This window comes from Rhinopithecus roxellana, chromosome 11 (genome assembly GCF_007565055.1).
Source record: "Rhinopithecus roxellana isolate Shanxi Qingling chromosome 11, ASM756505v1, whole genome shotgun sequence".
In the NCBI taxonomy this organism is placed as follows: Eukaryota; Metazoa; Chordata; class Mammalia; order Primates; family Cercopithecidae; genus Rhinopithecus; species Rhinopithecus roxellana.
In genome coordinates this window covers 52351593-52371113 of record NC_044559.1, presented here as the reverse complement: position 1 = coordinate 52371113, position 19521 = coordinate 52351593, and the positions used below count along the sequence as shown (strand labels likewise).

At 54.8% G+C, this 19521-nt stretch overlaps 1 protein-coding gene across 7 annotated transcripts in view; it reads right to left on the bottom strand.

Annotated features, from left to right (window-relative positions):
• LRRC27 (leucine rich repeat containing 27) overlaps nucleotides 1–19521 on the bottom strand; it is a 49514-nt gene that overhangs the window by 7993 nt on the left and 22000 nt on the right. For 5 of the 7 annotated variants that reach the window (XM_010359852.2, XM_030940705.1, XM_030940706.1 and 2 more), the window contains 5 exons: nucleotides 17230–17602; nucleotides 13842–13988; nucleotides 10446–10542; nucleotides 5538–5656; nucleotides 2563–2686 (listed from right to left, as the gene is read on the bottom strand). In XM_010359852.2, the coding sequence (XP_010358154.1) occupies nucleotides 2563–2686; nucleotides 5538–5656; nucleotides 10446–10542; nucleotides 13842–13988; nucleotides 17230–17602 (860 nt within the window). Of the gene's footprint in view, nucleotides 1–1099; nucleotides 1252–2562; nucleotides 2687–5537; nucleotides 5657–10445; nucleotides 10543–13841; nucleotides 13989–17229; nucleotides 17603–19521 lie in introns of those variants that run through there. The other 2 variants (XM_010359854.2, XM_010359859.2) reach the window with 1 other exon arrangement.

Sequence of the window (19521 nt, the reverse complement as noted above, 5' to 3'; positions counted from 1 at the left end):
CGCCTCCCGGGTTCCTGCCATTCTCCTGCCTCAGCCTCCCGGGTAGCTGGGACTACAGGCGCCCGCCACCTCGCCCGGCTAGTTTTTTGTATTTTTTAGTAGAGATGGGGTTTCACCGTGTTAGCCAGGATGGTCTCGATCTCCTGACCTCGTGATCCGCCCGTCTCGGCCTCCCAAAGTGCTGGGATTACAGGTGTGAGCCACCGCGCCTGGCCTTGTCTTCTTGAACCAGCTAAGAGTCCCAGTGTGAGACTGAAAAGCAGCAGTGAGAGGGAATACCTTTGCCTTGCTCCTGATCTTAGTGGAAAAGTGTTTAGTTTCTTGCCATTAAGAACAACGTTAGCTGTGGGTCTTTTCTGGATGCTCTTTAACAAGCTGAGGAAGTTCCCAGCTTATCCCAGTTTGCTGGGAGTTTTCATCATGACAGGTGTTATATTTTGTCAGATGCTTTTTCTGCATCTATTGATAAAACTACCTGATTTTTCTTGTTTAGCTTACTGATGTGATGAATTGCATTAACTGATTTTTGAATGCTGAACTACAGTGTGTGATTGCTTTTATACATTGCTGGATTTGATTTCTGAATGTTGATAATTTTTGCATCTATGTTCATGAGCGATACTGGTCTATAGTTTTCCTTTCTTGTAATATCTTTGTATGGTTTTGGTATTAGAGTAATGCTGGCCTCAGAGAATGAGTTAAAATGTTTTCTCTCTGTTTCTATATTCTGGAAGAGATTATACAGAATTGGTATAGTTTATTCCTTAAACCTTAAATGTTTGGTAGAATTCACCAGTGAACCCATCTGGGCCTGTGATTTCTGTTTTCGATGGTAATTAATTATTGATTAAATTCCTGTAAATGATACAAGCATATTCAAATTGTTTATTTCTTCTGTAAGTTTTGGCAGATGTTGTCTTTCAAAGGATTCATCTATTTCACTAAATGTATCAAATCTGTGGTTAGAGTTGTTCATAATACCAAATCGACTTTTGTGTCCATAACGCGAAGTGATGGGTTGAGACACAGATGTTTTGAAGCCCTAAGAGGCAAGGTTTGGGTGTCCAAGGACAAGGTCATACTCATAAACGACAGATTCAGAGAGAAGAAGAGTTTATCTAAAGGCAGATACAAACTCCCTGGGCTGAGAGGAAAAGAGTCTCAGAACTGGGGTCCGAGTCAGGCTGGGTGGGGTCTCCATGAAGTGGCTCCACTTCCTGCCCTCACGCCTCGTTTCTCCCATCTCTGGCTCTAGGAGAGAGGGAAACAGTGGAAATGGTGGGAATGGAGCCTGCAGACGGGGTGTGGGGACAGGAAGGCCGGGGCTGCTTCCTCCCCCGTGACAGTGCTGCTTGCTCTGGGGGCAGCCCGGATGCAGGCCGCAGCAGCCTGACCTGTGTTCGGGCATGGCACACTGACCTGGAAGACACCACCAGCCAGGGGCCTTGGGTAGCCTGAGAAGACAGGCCAGTGTTCTCATGGCTGTAAGAAGGGTGGGGACACGGGTATCCAGGTTCACTGCCAGGGAGGGCAGCTGTGTCCTTCTACAGCTGGATGGGCTGGCCACGCAGCAATTCGGGCAGCAAAGCACTTTCCTTCATTCCTGTGTCTCTCCCACGGCCCAGGACACTCCAAGTACCAGGAGATGGGCCTCAGCGTATGCTGAGTGAGTAAACACCATTGGCAGTGGCTGAGAGGATGGTTAACATTCTAGACATAGAGGAGACGCTTCTGTGAGCAGTTCCGGTCAGCAGGCTCCTGGTCAGGAGGCCTTGGATCCCCATGAATATCGGCCTCCCGACATAGACACTGAGCATGTCAGCCATGCTCCAGGTGGCCTCAGCCAGGCCCCTCTCTGCAGTGGCACCCCTCATGGCCCAGCCCTGGGCCTAGAGCCTGGTTCAGCTGGGTGCAAAGCCTCCAGCAAGGACCCCACAGACATGTGCAGAGGACAGGTTCCCAGTCCCTGTCAGCAGGCCGCCACTCCTGTCACAGATGCCCAGTGCCGAGATGCCAAGGTCCGTCTGCCATGTGGCCTGGCACATTTGAGGGCTCAGCCCCTCAGCTGAAATGTTTTCCTTCTCACGTGACCAACTGCAATTCTGGGAATTTTCACACCCTGATAAGACACATTCCACACAGTCCCATGGTTTTAGAGAGTGCATGCTCTGAAGAGGCACAATGGGTTCCCTTCATTTTTAACAAAACAATGTTTTAGGCTGGGTGCAGTGGCCCAGCACTTTGGGAGGCCAAGGCAGGTGGATCACTTGAGGCCAGGAGTTCGAGACAAGGCTGGCCACCATAGCAAAACCCCATCTCTATTAAAAATACAAAAATTAGCCGGGTGTGGTGGCGTACGTACACTTGTAATCCCAGCTACTCAGGAGGCAGAGGCAGGAGAATCTCTTGAACCTAGGAGGCGGAGGCTGCAGTGAGCTGAGACTGTGCCACCGCACTCCAGCCTGGGTGACAGAACAAGACTGTCTCAAAAAAATAAAAAACAAACAAAACAAAACAAAAAAAACACCCCACAATTTTTACACAGAACCAAGAAATCCTTACAATTTCCAGATCCTCGGCAGCCTTCCTCATCTCCTCCAGCGGGGCTGGGCCATGGAATCTTCGCTCAGGCATTTGGTGGATGTGCTGTTTTATCTTCTCTTCTAAATTTCCCTCCTGGAGGGTACTGAGAAACAAAGGGCAATGAGGGAAATGACTTGACACATTTACTCTGATCCTAGCAACTCCTACCATAACCAGGGAGAAAGCGTGTTCCTTTCTTCCCAGACCAAACAGCGGTCCTGAGGCTCCCGCACAGCAGGGCCAGTTGCTGTTGAGCTACCCTGGGGCTCCGCAGCACCCACTCTCCTCCAGACTCACGCCTGGGGCCTGGGCTGCCTCTCCCATCCCTTCTTCAGTAGTTCAGAAGCTGCCAGAACACACACTATTCTTATTTAAAAACCTCACATTGATTTAAGATATGACACATTTAGGATACTGCACATTGCACCACATGAAGGGAAAAGCAGGTTTTTGTTCCCACATGGAATACATGGTTTTCCTAAATCCTTAAATAGATGAAAAGAAAAGTGTATTCAGTTATGATTTTAAACATATTTTCTCTGTTACTATTGGGGCTCAGGGGTTTGGGGTTCCTTTAATTTTAAAGATAATGACTCAGGGTGGTAGAAAGAGCCAGGGATCTGCTGCAGGTGAGCTGTGGGGTGGCGAGGTCCACTCCAGTCTGCATGAGTGTGGGGCCCCAGGGTGTGGGCATGGATGTAAGCGTGGGCGTGGAGGTAGATGCAAGTGTGGGTGTGGTGTGGGTGCGGGTGTGGGTGCATGTACCGCTGTGAATACAATGGCACACACTCTCACTCGGCCTCCTCGAAGACCCTCTCACTCCCAGCAGCAGGGTTTGTGCTGGTTTTGCTTGCTTTTCAGAGTAACTATGGACAAGACAGCAGGACACCCTCTGGAGTCCTACAGAACAGAGCCCCCAGGTCAGGGCACGCTCCGTGTCAGTGCATCAGACCCCAGCTCTTACTGGGCCCCAGGGTGATGGGGCGGTTAGCCGGCCACTGTGGTCTGCTGTGGGCTTTTACTCCTTGGAGGATGTAAGAGAACATTCAAATGTTTGAGACGAAATGGTTTTAGTCTAAGCCATTTTCACAAGGTTGGGGAGTTAATCCAACCTAGTTGGCTATCCAGATTTTCCCCAAATACTCTCAGTCTCCATGAGGAACAAATTCTGCAGGAACAGAACATGCCCTTTGTCACCCACATCTCATCCCACCTTGCCCTTCCTCCAGGTTTGTTACACCACAGCCGGGATCCAGGGTATGGTAAACTGAGTAGGGAGGCCCCTGGCAGACGGAGGCTGAGCAGCAGCAGGGCCAGGGGCCAGGCCCGGGGCCTTCCAAGCTCAGGCCCCACGGTCTCTTCTGCTCTGGCCTCTGAGCCCAGTGAGGCGCCTTCAGTGAGAGCCACAGTGAGCCTGGTGCAGGTCAGAAGAGAGCGGCCAGGAAAGTATGGGGACACCGGAGAGCAGTGCTCATGCCCCAGGGTCTCCAGTGGTCTCCCTGAAGCCACCCTCGGCTTCCCAGCATGCCTGGGAGGTGCGAGGGAGGAGCCCAGCTGAAGAGTCAGCAGGAAATGCCTGGACAAGAAGGTGTGTCCACACTGAGGTTCCGTGTCAGCTTGGTCCTTATACACGGCTCAGAGGAGGTGGAGACAACTAGGGAGCCCAGTGATCATCCCCAAGACGCAGCCACTAACCCAGCTATAGAAGCTATGACCGCGGAAAATGAAAGGAATGCTGCTGTGAGGTGAGAGGGGTGAGCCCCGGACCCCCGAGCTGCTGTGAGGCGAGAGGGGTGAGCCCCGGACCCCCGAGCTGCTGTGAGGCGAGAGGGGTGAGCCCCGGACCCCCGAGCTGCTGTGAGGCAAGAGGGGTGAGCCCCTGGGAACCCTGAGCAGCTGCTGTCACCCTCCCAGCGAAGCTCCTCCCCTCCCCTCAAGGCCCAGACAGGGACCCACCCAGGGACCAGCCTCCAGCTTCTGTCCTTGCCTTGTGCCCTGACTCTGCTCTGTCCAGCAGTCGCTGCGGACCGTGTCTTGCCCCGCGAACTTGTCGGGCCACCCAGTGCTCCTCAGCCCCATTTGCTCCATCCATCCCTATTCCCCGCTGCCAAGCGCAAGTCTCTGAGCCCCTACCCTTCCCCTCACGTTGGTCCCAGGTGAGCACCAGGCTTCCCAAATATCCCTCCCTGCTCTCCTGAACTTCAGGCCCCTATGTGGCCCACCAACGATGCCTGATGGGGCCGTGGTTGCCTGCCTCTCCCGGGGATGACAACCTGCCCAGCAGCCTGGCCACCCCCTGGCCAGGGACTCAAAATCAAAATGTCTCAAGTGCTTCCTAACACAGCTTCTCGATTCTGGCTGTTTCCTCCACCACATGGTGGCTACCTTGCCTGGGTCCCCTTCACCTGGGTCAATGCTTGGCCTCGCTGCCTCACCCAACACCCCATGAGGGGAAGGGCTGAGCAGCCCTGAGGGTCAGGTCTAAGAAAGCTGGGGTGGGAAGGAGTGAGATCAGAACTCAGCATGAGAAGACTGAGGGAGGCAGAGGGGGTGGGATGGGGACGGCATGGCAGGGACTGCAGCGGGCGGGTGTCAGATCACGTCTCCCCTCAGTGCCCACAGCAGCACCCACTACAGAGGGCTCGGCAGCACTCTGTATCCTGGTGACCTACAGGAACCATGGCTGGGCGACGGCAGTTCCCTGAGGGCAAGGACCGCATCGTCCAGGCTTACCTGGCTCTCTCTGGAGCCCACCACAGACTGGAGCCTGCCACAGCCTGGAGCTCGCCGTAGCCTGGAACCCACCAGAGCCTGGAGCCCGCCGCAGCCTGGAGCCCACCACAGCCTGGAGGTTCAGGGCTCCTCAGTGCATGCTCATGAAATAAACAACAGCACCTGTCCGTGGGTGGCTGGCTGAGCCCTGGAAGGACTAAGCCCCTGTCGCAGTTACCAACCTCATTTCTTGACTTGCTTGTGGCGATTTCTCTTTGCTTGGTTTCATTTTTCTAAGTGGATTCAGTGGCACTTTCCCGTTATCTATCAGATCCGTGGCAGAGGGAATCTTTGATGCCACCTAGGAAAACCCAACGAGGTCATTTCTGGAATCCCAGTAAATGCTGTTTTCCCACAAAGCTAACCTGCCAGGTGTGTTAGACTCGCTCCCCGTCCATGAAGAGGTGGGTCCGAGGTCACCCCGGGTAGATGGTCTCTGTGCAATGCGGTCATCCCCCCAGGTCTTGGCTAGCTCTCGTGCCCTGCTGGGATCTCAGTTTGGACATCTTTTTGGGGCCTCCCTGACAGCACAGGCTGGGGTAGGAGGCAAAGATGCAGAGTGAGGGGAACCTGGGGTTGCTCAGAAGGCTGCCCCGCATGCCCTTATGCCCCCCACGCCAGGTTTGCTGCAGTGGCTGGCTTCCTACAGGCGTCCTGAGATGGTCCCTCTCCACAGGGGCCCCAGATCTGTTTCTCCAGCTTCAGTGCCAGAGCCTGGGAGGCCTGGGGGGACCCGACACTCGCTGTGATGTGCACCCTAGGCAGGAGGAGGTCAGGACCCCAAGGGCGGCGTGACCAATGCTGCTCGCTGCTGCCTCCAGTGGACACACCTGAGAGCCACACTGACCCCTCCGGACCTCAGGGAGCTTTGGGCCTGTGTGGGCGCCTGCAGTGTGCAGTGTGCAGTGTGCAGTGTGCACGTGTGTGTTTGCTGTGTTCCCTGGGACTGTCAGAAACTGTAGGATGACAAAAACAGGTAGGAGGGAACCCTGGCAACAGGGTGGGGGAGAAGAACTTCCAACCAGGGGCTACTGCAATGTGGAGACTTGTAGGATCCGTTTAGCATTTACCGAGTTGATGTCTGGAACTGTTCTGCCGTTCTCTCCTCTAAATGAATTTCCAGGCCTCGGCCCTTGTCTGGCCATTAGCTTAACCCTAGTACATGCCTGACACTTAAAAAGTGTTTGGCAACCAGAAAGGGTGGAAAGACGGGAGGCAGGGAGGACCAGGGACCACCCACCAACCTTTTCCTATCCCTCCCACCCTACCATAAAGCGAGACACAGGCTGCAGCCACGGCAGAGGAAACTCTTGGCTGACTGAGAGCTGGGACACTTTCAGGTGATCAGGATTCTCCCAAAGATTCTTCCAACAGAAAGAAAAGAACAAATGCTAAATCCTGGCCGGGCACAGTGGCTCACGCCTGTAATGCCAGCACTTTGGGAGGCTGGGGCGGGCGGACTGCTTGAGGTCAGGAGTTCAAAACCAGCCTGGCCAACATGGTGAAACCCCGTCTCTACTAAAAACACAAAAAATCAGCCAGGTGTGGTGGGGCACGCCTGTAGTCCTAGCTACTCAGGATGTTGAGGCAAGAAAATCACTTGAACCTGGGAGGCAGAGGTTGCAGTGAGCCAAGATTGAGCCACTGCACTCCAGCCTGTCTCAAAAATAAATAAATAAATAAATGCTAAATCCAGTGGGTGTTTTTTTCTTTTAAAATCAGACATTTAATTTTATTTTAAAAGACATTAAAAGTATGTATTTGGAGGGAAGCCCACCCATCCGCACTTTACTCCCACTCTAAAATATAGAGAAGGAAGACTTTTTCAAACATCCAGATCTCGAGTGAGCAAGCAAAGAACCAAATACAAACATGAACACACAGGCGAAGCCTACAGCAGGCTGCCGCTTTGGTGGTGTGCAATGGGCTTTGCACCAGGGTTTATCTGTTGAGTGTCAAACATGCAATTGATCTGAAGCCCAAAATATGGGCTCAAGTCATGGCTGGTTTCAGAGCGACATGAAGAGAAGTGCACTGCTTTTTACAAAGCAGGTGACGCCCCAGGCTTTACCCAGCCACAGGCTTTAGCTCTGCAGCCCTTTTATCAGCTGCAGCCTCAAGGCTCCCACCCCATCGAATGTACTCGGGGTGTGACCTCACAGTGACGGATCGGCAAAAGCACATGCAGGGCAGGGGGGCACACCCCTGGACCAGTCTGCAAAGCCAGGGGCCATGATTCCCCAGGCCCACCCAGCCCAGCCCAGCCCAGCCCAGCCCTGCCCGTGGGTGCCACTGGCCAGTGGGATCCACCCAGCAGCGGCCGCCTGGGGCTGTGGCGCCATCTTGTGTCCTCCTGCCCAGCTGCAGGGAGCTGGGAGGCCGGCAGCCTGGGAGCTTGCGCTCCCTGGGCCCGTGCATGGAACCACTTCCCTGTTATGGACATGGAAATCGGAGTTTTACTTATTTATGCTTGTCTCTCCAACAATACTGAAATACACAGAGATACATCTGTGTATATAAATGCTTATATGATTGCTTTTATTTCTATAACGTGGACTCCTAAATGTGTTCAAAGAAGAACATGTTCTTAACCTGGAAAGATGCCTTCGGAGCAGCTGGTGGCAGCGGCCTCCATGCCCTATCCAACGCTCCACCACCCCGGCTCCTTCCCACGCTGCTCCACCACCCGGGCTCCTTCCCACGCTCCACCACCCGGGCTCCTTCCCACGCTCCACCACCCCGGCTCCTTCCCACGCTGCTCCACCCCCCCCCCACGCTGCTCTACCCCCCCCATGCTGTTCCACCGCCCCCGCTCCCTCCCACACTGCTCCAACTCCCCCACCTGCTCCACCCACCCTCCCACGCTGCTCTACCCCCCACCCCCGCTCCCTCCCACACTGCTCTACGCCCCCCCCCCCCCACGCTGCTCCGCCACCCTGGCTCCTTCCTGCCGACCACACAGGCGCCTGCACTGAGCTCACGTCCACCCTACGTCTTCCTCGCAGACTGAGCTTTTTTCATGTCTTTACGGTAGCTTGGATTGCCTCTTCTGTGGACTGCCTGCCATACTTTTTGCCCATTTCTTCTACTGGATTCTCAAATTTTTAAAATCAATTAGTAGCCATTCTTTGTATATTAGACATGAACGTTTAGGCATAAAGATTTTCCCTTGGACTCTGACTGCAGCACTCTGGACCGTACCAAGTATCCCACCAGTGCCTGGGGCAGCGCAGGCCAAGGGCGGCACAGGGCAGCAGCAGCCTCTCCGTGCGTTCAGCTGCCTCACCCAGGGCCTGGTGGGGTGTGCACAACAGCACCAGCTACCACGGAGCTCTGCCTGCTGCCGCGGCTGAGCGTCTGCCTCTGCACGAGGTGCACGCTCCCGCGGGCAGGGCCTGTGCCTGTCCCTCCCTGCTCACAGCAGGCCCTCCATACTCGCTGACTGAACTGCTCTATCTCATGATGGGTGAGTTTCTAGAAAACCTTTTTTTCTTTTTTAAGAAACTGCATACACTCTCGCTGTGATGGGCTCACAGGACTCAGAAGCACACACTGTGGCAGCATCGACCCCTCCTCTGCGCCCCCTCCCTGGAGCCACAGCCCTCCCCGCAGTCATTGGTTTGGTGTACATTCTTCCAGACCAAAGTGAGTCTTTGTGCACTGTCCTGCAAATTGTGCTGTCTTCACTTACAACGATTCTTCAAGACACTTTCAGGCCAGTGGATATGGTCACTGACCACCCTTCTGTCAACCACAGAGGGAGCTCATGGTCTGGACGTGACGATTTAGCCGTCTCCATCTGTTGGCATTTAAGTTTCCCAGAGTTTTGCTATAATTCAGCTCTGAAAGCATTCTTAGTGATGTCTAATTGTGCAAGTATTTTTATTCCGGGAAGTGGCAAAATATGTATTTTTAAACTTCTCCACATATTGGGGAAATTAGGAAAAAGGTGACAGCAAAGATGATGACTGAGTGTCCTATGGGACCCGGGACCTGAGAAGGGTGAGGAGGTGCAGTCCTGGTTTATCCACCGTGTTGGACACCGTGAATTCCTAACTCTGAGCCTTGTTCTGAGGTTATGCAAGATGCCACCATCAGGGAAGCTGGGCCGGGGGGAGATGGAAACACTATTTTTGCAACTTTCCTGTAAGTCAAAAACTAGTTCAACACAAAGTTAAAACAAGGAAAGGCTCCTGAACTGCCCCAGCAGTCCACGCCTGCAGGCCCACATGACCACCCTCTCTGCTGTGGGCTGAAGCCTTCGGGGGCCTTACCCTAGCTAAGGGGGCTGCAGAGGCAACCCCTGGCCTTTCAAAGTAACACACAAGGAACATTTCTTAAAAGAAAGAACCAGAGAAACATTTGTGGCCAAATTCAAAGGCACATTTGCCTAACTATGCTCACAGGACAGAGAAGCAAGCCAGGCGCATTCTGGAGGGAGGAGCCGCGAGCTCCCACCACTCTGTGCCCATGGCCCATGCCTGCAGCTCTGTGCCCACTGCCCTGTGCCCACTGTCCTATGCCCACAGCCTTGTGCCCACTGTCCTGTGCCCGCAGCCCTGTGCCCACTGTCCTGTGCCCGGCTGGACTAAGACCCCATACAGTCTGGGGAAAACAGGAAGAGGGGACTGTACTCAGGATATCCCATGTCCCATAGCTTAAGAGAGCTGGCAATCTTGGCTTCTAGGGAAACTGCCTGCCCCAAGGTCCAGAGACCAAGGGTGAGGAGCCCAGAAAGATCTCTGTAGGGCCCACCTCAACCTCAGCTGCTTTTTTTTATTTTTTGAATCTTTCCCCCCACCTCCTCTTCCCCCTTCCCTCTTTGAGCTTCTAATTCCTCAGACAGGAGCCAAAAGTCAATGAGCCAAGAGGCAAGCCCTCAAGGCTGGGGCAGGAAGGTGTCCCCTCCGGCTGGGTCGTGAGCAATGGTTCTGGATGCTGCACTCCAACCCAGCCCCACCAGCCAGCAGCCTGCACAAGCAGCTTCCTCCCCAGGTCTGGGCTCATCCTCCACAGACAGGGATGCGTGTGAGCACCCACCCACCCCCGGGACTGGACTAGTGCCCGGTCACCGCCCATGCCTGCCGTACCATGCTCCTCCGCGGAGGCAGGAGTTTGCTGAGCTCTTCCTTCCTCTTCCTCATCCTCTGGGCTCGCCCTCTCCACTCCTGCAGTGCCCTTTTCTCTCTGGAGAAAGGGAAGGTTAATGTCATAAGTTACAGGCAGCTTCGAGCCAAGGCTACAGGATTTCTCTGTCATTTTACAGTTTGTGGTGCCCCTGTCTCCAGGGGGCACAGGCTGGGGGTGTGCATGCCCTCTGGGTGGGAGTCTGAACCACAGCCTCTTCCTCCCGGCACGTCTGGGCAGAGCCGGGAATGCTGGGTTCTATCCCGAAGCTCTGTGTGACGGTGCTGCCAGCAGTGACTGACGCTGGGGGCCAGCCCCACCCAGTGACCGAGGAAAAGGCATCACCACCCCTTTCAGGTAAGGGCACCAGCTGGGACTGCCACCACAAGCACCGCACGACGGGTTGGGGGTGCCTGGCTGCAGGTACTTGTCGACATAAGGTCTGTCTGTGGAAGATCTGAACGCCTGTCTCTAAGTCTCTCCCTTCAGACACTTGAGTTTCACTTTTAAAAACAAACAGGCATCTGGCTGAGGTGGGCGGATCACAAGGTCAGGAGATCGAGACCATCCTGCCTAACACGGTGAAACCCCATCTCTACTAAAAATACAAAAAGTTAGCCAGGTGTAGTAGCAGGCGCCTGTAGTCCCAGCTACTCGGGAGGCTGAGACAGAAGAATCACTTGAACCTGGGAGGTGGAGGTTGCAGTGAGCCAAGATTGCGCCACTGCACTCCAGCCTGGGTGACAGAGCAAGACTCCGTCTCAAAAAATAAAATAAAAATAAAAATAAAATAAAATAAGACAAAAACAGGCATCTTCAGGCCTCCTCAATCCTGAGCCAGAGTCACATGCTCCTTCCTCACAGCTCGTCGCCTAGGACTGTGAACGTCCCAAGTAACGCCCACATCTGCGGCTGGGCTGGGCTCCTCGTGTGTGGCTGGGGTGGAATCAGGTGCCCAAGAGCCGTCGCCCAAGCCCAGGGCTCCACCCCAGGAAGGCCACATCTCCAGCCTGCAGGACTCCTGTGGTTGGTAACCCCTCTCCATCCTGCCCCCGGATCTGGCCTCCTCTTGTCTCTCCCATCATCATCCTGGATGCCGGGGCCCCAGCCTAGGTTTTCCCCGAAGCCTCCACCCGACCTCTGCTCTTCCCTCCTTGCGGTCACAGCAGCTCAGCCCTCCTAGGCTCCACCCGGCCCACGGCCCACCTCTGACCACCTTCCTGCTGAGGGCTCCATCCTGAGTCAGTGCTGCCAGGAATCAGAGCCTGGCTGTGTCCTCCCCCGGTGCCACCTCAGGGCACAGGTGGTCTCACCAGCTGCCTCAGGTAAGGCCATGCCCTAACACCTGCCTGAGTGGGTCCCAGGCCCCAACCCCCAGCCCCAGGCAGGCTGGTGCCCCCCATGTCCCCACTCAGCACCATGTGTGGCACTGGCCCCGCTGCGCTCCTGGACGAGGGCCCCCACTTAGTGTCACTGTCTTTCTGGTCACGCAAAGGGGTGACGCTGTTCACAGGGTTGATGTGAAGGGGCCGGCTCTGCTGGGTCTGGACCCTCCGAACAGGCCTGTGGAGCTGCTCACTAGGAGACTGCAGGACACTGGCTCTGGGCTCCAGGTAGGAAAATACAGAAGAGAGGGTTCACTTGCTCTTTGTATCCAAGAACTTCTCTTCCATGAAGGTGTGGGACGAGGCCCGAGCCTGATGTTTGGGGGTGAGACTGCCCTTTCTGCCCACTGCAGTTGGTGGTGCCCCAAGAGCCTAAGGCAGGGGCTGTGCCTATAGAAGTTCTCACCACAATCACCTCCATCACAGCCGTGGCCAAGAGGGTGCGGGTGAGTGGGACTCCCACAAGCAGCCTCCTGGCAGGGCAGGTGATACCTGAGGAGTCAACGGGGCAGGTATCTGGACCGCCCACTTCAGAAAATGGTGCCCTGAAATTGGTAGAGCCGAACAGGAGTGGGACCCGCCTGCAGCAGGGCACACAGGGGAGGGCAGCTGGCATGCTCGACAGGCAGGGCCGGTCCTGAGGGGCTCACCTCACAGTGAGGGACAGGCCCGGCTCTGTAGAGCTACCCCAAGGGACAGTGTGGGGCGACTGATGGGCACCAAAGGAAAGCCTTCCCAGTGCTCCCTGGGCCCCGGCAGCTGTGGCCCATGGCTGGCAAGACCTGATCCCACAGTGCTGGGCTTTCTGGAGCAGCCCAGACCACACTCCCATGTCCTAGGACAGCCCTAGAGCAGTCAGTCAGCCTCACCCCTGCCCATCAATATGACAGCCTAGGGCAGGGGACCAGCTCGGAGGGCTTCACCTCACTCATATTTTTACTGAAAAAAAGACAACCAACTGCAATGTCTGTCTGGACATCAGGTGACAGCTGTGGATAATCACAGAATCTGTGTGCTAAGCACGGTCCCTATCACATGGTCCCGAGAGAAAACAGCACACACACAACAGGGTGGCTTCAGGAGGGTTTATTCATGTTGGGGAGGGAGCAGGTGAGCCACAGGGGCAGTGCAGGAGCCCTGTGCCAGTCAGGGTCGGGCTGCAGCTATCTGCAGGACGGACCAGGGAAGGAGAGATTGCCAGAACCCAGAAGGAGGGAGAGGCTGGACTCGGCCAGCTCCAGGCAGCTCAGAGAGAAGCCAGGCAAGTAAAGACGAGGCCCTCGCTCTCCTCTTCCTCCTTGGCCTCCTGCTGGGAGCCTCCACTGGCCAAAGCCAACCACCAAGTGAGGGCCACAGGGGTGCTATGGCTGCGGTCCATGCCAGCCGGACTCCTGGGGCCCAGGGATGGGTGGAGCCAGGTGGTCAGTGGAGCTGGAGGACAGAGAAGACACTGAGGACACTGAGCACGTTGGTCACAGCAACACAAGAATGAGCCTCCCCGACGACTATGTCAGGGCCTGGGCACTCTAGGGAAAGTGAGGAGGAAAGGACTGAGGAAGAATAAGAAACGAGGGAAAAGGACAAGCAAGCAGGCACGTGTCGTGAGGAATCCAGGGCAAAGATGGACACAAGGGGGCGACCGCAAGCACTGCACCTGCGCCTGCCCCACATGGAGGCCTCGGGGCTACAAACAAGGGAGCCCATGCATGCAAGGCCCTGCAGACCATGAGCTCCGTGCCTGCCCCACACGGAGGCCTCAGGGCTGCAAACAAACGAGCCCATGCACGGCGCTGCAGACCACAAGGGGCACGAGCAGCTTGGCTTCCAGGTGAGGAAGAGACGGATCCTGGATCAGCATCAGTGAGGGGAGAACTAACTAAACACTTCCACAAGGGCTGCCATAAAATCATAGCCCAGCCCCAGCTCCAGGTGCACTGGGCCGGCTGCGTGGACCCCCGCCTTGTGTGGACTCACCGTCTCTGCTGCTCCATCACAGCCTGCTTCTCCCGGAGCTCTCGGAGCGCTGCCGCTCGGCTCTCTTCCAGTCTTTTTGCTCGGATCGCCATTTGGTATGGTGACAAGAGGTCGGGTAAGATGTTCCTGGAGGAGGCCATGTTCCTTCTAAAATTACAGAGTGTTTTTAGCCGAATGTTTAACAAAAACCTGTGACGGTAACTCATACAATATGTGAAATGTAAAAGGAGGGCCTGTGGCTCATCTGCTCATCAGAACAACTACCATGACTAGAAGCTGCAGTCACCCCACAGAGTCCACAGTCTTGACGGTTGATTTCAGGACATGTAATGAAGATGCATGGATGGCAGCACGACACTGTCCCAATGCACCCACTGCCAGCCAGCTACTTTCCTGGGATGCTTGACAGTCAGCCTGGGAAATGCACCTGAAGGACATGCAGCCTCGGCAGCTGCACCTGACCTGCTTGAGACCAATGCCACCCCCTTGTCTGACCTGGACAGATGCCCACAGAAGCAGAGGTCCTGGCCAGCAGCTCGCCCGGGCTGGAGGATGTGACATGCCTGGAGTTCAGGTGCACGGGGTGACGCTGCAGCAGGTCGGAATCCCGCTGCTGGGTGATGTGGGAGCAGGGGCGGGGCAGGCAAGGCCATCAGAAGGCGCCTGGCCTCCATACACACATTCAGGCAGGGTCAGATATTGGGTCCCCCTTGAGGGAAGCCCGCAGGACAGCAGAAGGGACAGCCAGTAACACCGTGGGGTCTCACGGTGCTGGGCACTCCCTCTCTCTGCCCAAGAGAGGGAGCTGATAGGTGTGCCCTAGTGTTTCCTCCCAGCGAAAACGCCTGGGGAAAACCAGGCCAGAGATAGGTGCTCTGAGCCCAGGACTGACAGCCAGCCAGGTTCCAGAACGTGACACCTCCTCGCCATGACCCTTGCACCAAAGCAGCTTGAGAAACACAACTGGAAGCCCTGCCTGGTCTTCCCTCCAGAACCAACACCTCGCCCAGAGGAGAAAGGCCCATCCCATTCCACGGCCTGCCCTGTGCAAGCCTCACACCAGCAGCACGTCGTGGGAGGCCACAACCAAGCATCACGCCTGGTGGCCACGTCCCAGGAGGCTGGCCCGCACCCCCACCCCCCACGCCGCACGACCTCCCACCCTCATCTTCCCCGTCTGCGCAGGAACAGCAGTGACTGTCGCAGCAGAGCAGAGAAGGCAGGCATGGCCTGTGCTCTGGGACAGGGGTCACCTGGGGTGCACGCTGGGCACTGGCCTTTATTTAACTTGCTGCTTTTGGAAAGGCAGGTGGCCCGGGTTCTATGGAACACCAGGTTTCCCCTTGTGGTCTCAGGGTCCGGAGGAGTGTGGAGGAACTGCCCCAGAGGAAGGCCTGCTGGATGTCAGAATCAGGCTGGGGCAGTGATGCTCCGTCACACTCCAGCTCCATGTCTGATGCCTTCAGAATGCTTTTATTCCCTCCCATTATAATTTTGAGATTTCAGGACCAGACCATTATTTACCTATGATTTTTACATAACATTACTTTTCTTGCAAGTATTTTGAACACGAGCACCCAGCCTCATAAACAGGCCCAGGCCACGCGAGTCACCTTGGAGTGGGCCTGCTGCTCCCACCATGCCCACTGCTCCCCAGCCAGAGAACACAGAACAACGCCAGCTTCCCGAGTCCCAGACCCTCAGGAAGGGCCACCATTCCGAGCGTGGACCAGGGCTACAATCTCAGAGCTTCTCCTTAATACCTATGACCCCACGACAACCCGACCAAGTGGGGAAACTGAGGCCCCGATAATGCATGTGACATCACAACCACCCCCGTGGGAAAGCTGAGGCAGAGTGGCTCTCTATGGCTCACTCTGGGCAGAGGCAGCAGAGGGGAAAGACAACATTCAGGGCCCACCCAACCATGGGGCACGGGCTCCAGGTTGAGGCTTCCTGCCAGAGGCTCCAGTTCTCTGCTCCAACTTCCCAAGGCACCCAAAGCAATCTCTGAAGGCTAGGGTCTAGTATCCAAATCTGACGTATTGATCAAATTATAAGTACTATTAATAAGCATACCACAATTCACTTGGATTCACTATTATTAGAGTTCCTAACAACAAATAAATACATGAAGGGAGGAGGCGAGAAAAGAGGATCCTAAGCAGCAGGCCCAGCATATTCCTGACCTTTCACCATGAAACTGTGTGGACTGAGAACATCACGAGTGTGTTGGAGCCTCCGAGGCCTCGCTGTCACTGGGAACCTGCCGTGCATGCTGCCAGGACATCCTACACTTTGTTAGTAATGCTTCCAAGGTTTGTTTCGTTCTGTTTTGAATGTTCAAACCTACAGGACAGCTGAAGGATCAGGGCCGTGAGCGCTTCATGCCGACGCCTCCAGGAAGGTCTGGTGCCATCTTGCGCCTGCCCATGCTGGCCGCTGCGTGGAGCCTGAGGGCCCACAGACCACCACGGCCTCCCAGAATCTGCACCCCCCTTAAGCCATTGTTGTCCCCTTGGCTATGACAATGTGCCTCTTGAGAATGCATGATCTAGATTCACCAACTGCTATTTTGCAGCATTCTCTCTCTAGATATTTATACACACCCAGGCACACACATGCACACCACAGATACACACCTCCTATATGTGTAGGTGCATGCCCTGCCACACCCATGAGTCAGTTTTTCTCTCATGTAGCCTCTGCAGAGCCTGTTCTCCAGGGACCCTCGCCCTGGGTGTGAAAGGAAAATAAAATCTCGGCCCCAAACTCACTGTGCCAAAGGGAAAGGTAAGCTTGGGAAGTGGGCCGCACAGTGACTGCCTTCCTTTTCTCCCCAGACATGGGAAGTGGGCCACACAATGACTGCCTTCCTTTTGTCCCCAGGCAGCTGCCATTTATTTTCTGCATAACTGACCTTTCCCCCAACTCCTCTCTTTTCACAGGTAAAATGTGGATTCAGTGAGCGCTGATCGAAGCCCCACAGGAATGTGACCACTTGGCTCACCACCTGCCCCCACTTTTACTTTTCTTTCCTCCTTCCCCTGCTATCCATTGTTTCTCCTTTAAACGCTGATGTCCTCAAAGCTCTCTCTGGAGAAAGCACAGGCCATAGATCTTACTGTCACTTGTGTTTCTTTTCCCTGGGCGCAACCTCAACCTTGGCAAACTCAGCTTCTGAATGGACTGGGCTCTGACACAGACGCTCTGGGCTTGATGCAGGTCCCCATGACCCTAAACCTGGGACCCGCACTTGCCGCACAGTGAACAGCGGCAATGTGGAGGGACACTTTAAAAGCTGGACCTGATGTTTTAAAAGATAATTTAAAATAATTGTATGAATTCGCAAAGATCAAGAAAATCCCCTGTTGCTTTTAAGTTTTACCTGAAAACGTGTCTTGGCTTTGGCAGCTCTTTCTCACTGTTCAAGGCCGCCTTGAGATTTGGAGGTAATTCCCTCGGTAAGAGCTGCTTTCCCAGAGTGTCTGCTTTCCCGTGCTCAACAATCTCCTGCCTCAGCTTCCAAAAGCGCCTGATCTCCTCCTCGCTGGGCCAGTGCTCTGAGGAGTCAGCAGACTTCCTGAGCTCACTCAGGTCTGGCTTTTCCACAGGCGGGAGAAAGCCGGCCTTCTCTTTCATCACAGCCCCCTCTGGGCCCTGAGCGTTCACAGCTCCTTCGTTAGACGCGTGGTCTCTGGACAACTCCAATCCTGGGCTCGGGAGGTCATGGAGGGTCGTCTCTTTCACCGGTGGAGCCTCTGGTAGAGGAAGAAACCGCTTTAGCAGCTACCATCAACGCCATTCCTCTATGACTCACTCAAAAAGCCAGTGATGGTGCCTCTCTGTGAAGAGCGCCTGGATGGTGGGGGGTGGGGTGCCCATCCTCCATGGCCACCACATTCCCTGTCAATCCAAACAATTCCTGTCACCCCACCTGCACCATGCTAGGCTTCTATGCTATGGCACGCAAAGCAGTTACACATGGAGGGAATGCAAACAACACTGCCAGAAGCACACCAGGACCCTCCCACGCAGGCCCCGCCGGGCGCGCCTACTCTCCCAGGCAGGCCCCGCCGGGCGCACCTGACCCTCCCAGGCAGGCCCTGTCGGGCGCGCCTGACTCTCCCAGGCAGGCCTCGCCAGACACGCGTGACCTTCCCACATAGGCCTTACCACTTTGTAGGGACTTTTTGTATGTGTACACAGGGTAATCTCGCCACATTTAATCAACATTTCTGCTTCCCCTCAGATCACTTAGAATCTTTATTTCTAAGTCATGTTTGCCCATTATGCCTGCTTTTCTTGTTTGGTGATGCTTTTGTTGACTTTCTCAAAACATGACTTCAGGGAGGTGCTCCAGGCACTTCGGGAGCCACTGGGACCTAGTGGGCCTTCTTCTCCCAGCACGTGCCCATGACGACCTGAAGGCTGAGTGAGACCCCAGGTGGCCATCGCAGTGGACACAGGTGCATGGACATCACGCCCCTGGCTGCCACACGCTCCTGACTGCTGCATGCTCGGGGTCTTAAGTTTGAAAGGAAAAGTTTTTAAAAATGGGCAAACATGCTTCAAAACATCCTAAGAAGCTGTAAAATTTCCCCTGGGGCACAAGTGACTAGAAACATGCATATTTGAACAATCTGACTGTAGTTGGGGCCAGAGACAAAACTGAAATTCATGAAAATGTAAGCAGACAGGAAAAATGGGATACCGGCAAAAAGACTTTTTTTTTTTTTTTTAAAGATGGAATCTCGCTCTGTCACCCAGGCTGGAGTGCAGTGGCACCATCTTGGCTCACTGCAAGCTCCGCCTCGCAGGTTCACGCCATTCTCCTGCCTCAGTCTCCTGAGTAGCTGGGACTACAGGCGCCCAGCACAACGCCCGGCTAATTTTTTGTATTTTTAGTAGAGACGGGGTTTCACCGTGTTAGCCAGGATGGTCTCGATCTCCTGACCTCGTGATCCGCCCACCTCAGCCTCCCAAAGTGCTGGGATTACAGGTGTGAGCCACCGCGCCCGGCCAGCAAAAAGACGTTTTAAAGTAATTGAAAGGGCAAAGTGCTAAAAATGTACATAGTAGCTGAAAAATCACTCCAGGTGGCTCTAAAAACTAATAGAGAAGAGTTAGAAAATATTTATTTTTGACCAGTCACTTAATGTATTTTTTTCAAACTTATAGAAAAGTTGCAAGAACACTGCTGAGAAATTGGTGGGCCCCGCACCCCATCAGCAGCCGCTGCTGCCTGGCCCCTGAAGCTGCCTGCCCCCGTGAGCCTGCCCGCCACTGCCTCTCTGTCTGGGGGTACTCATGCATTTCCTAAAACACTCAAGGGTAACTTCAGACATCCTGCCCCTCCACCCTCAGATGGAGACGCTCACACATCACCATAGCGATTCACCAAAACCAGAAGTGTCCCATCGCTGACTTCTGTCATTCACTGGCTGGCCTTCCTCACGCCTTGATAACTGTCCTGGTCATGTCCTGTATCATGTTTGTCCTGGCCCAGGATCCGATTTAGGATGAAGCACCACACCCAGTTTCCTTTAGTCTCCTTCAATCAGAATGAACCTTCAACTTCTCTCTTTTATCCTGATCCTCCAGCAGAGCCTGTGTCCCCTGAGGCCCCTACGTCCTGGCTCTGGCTATGCCTGACGGTTCTGCCTCTCCATCCTTGTCC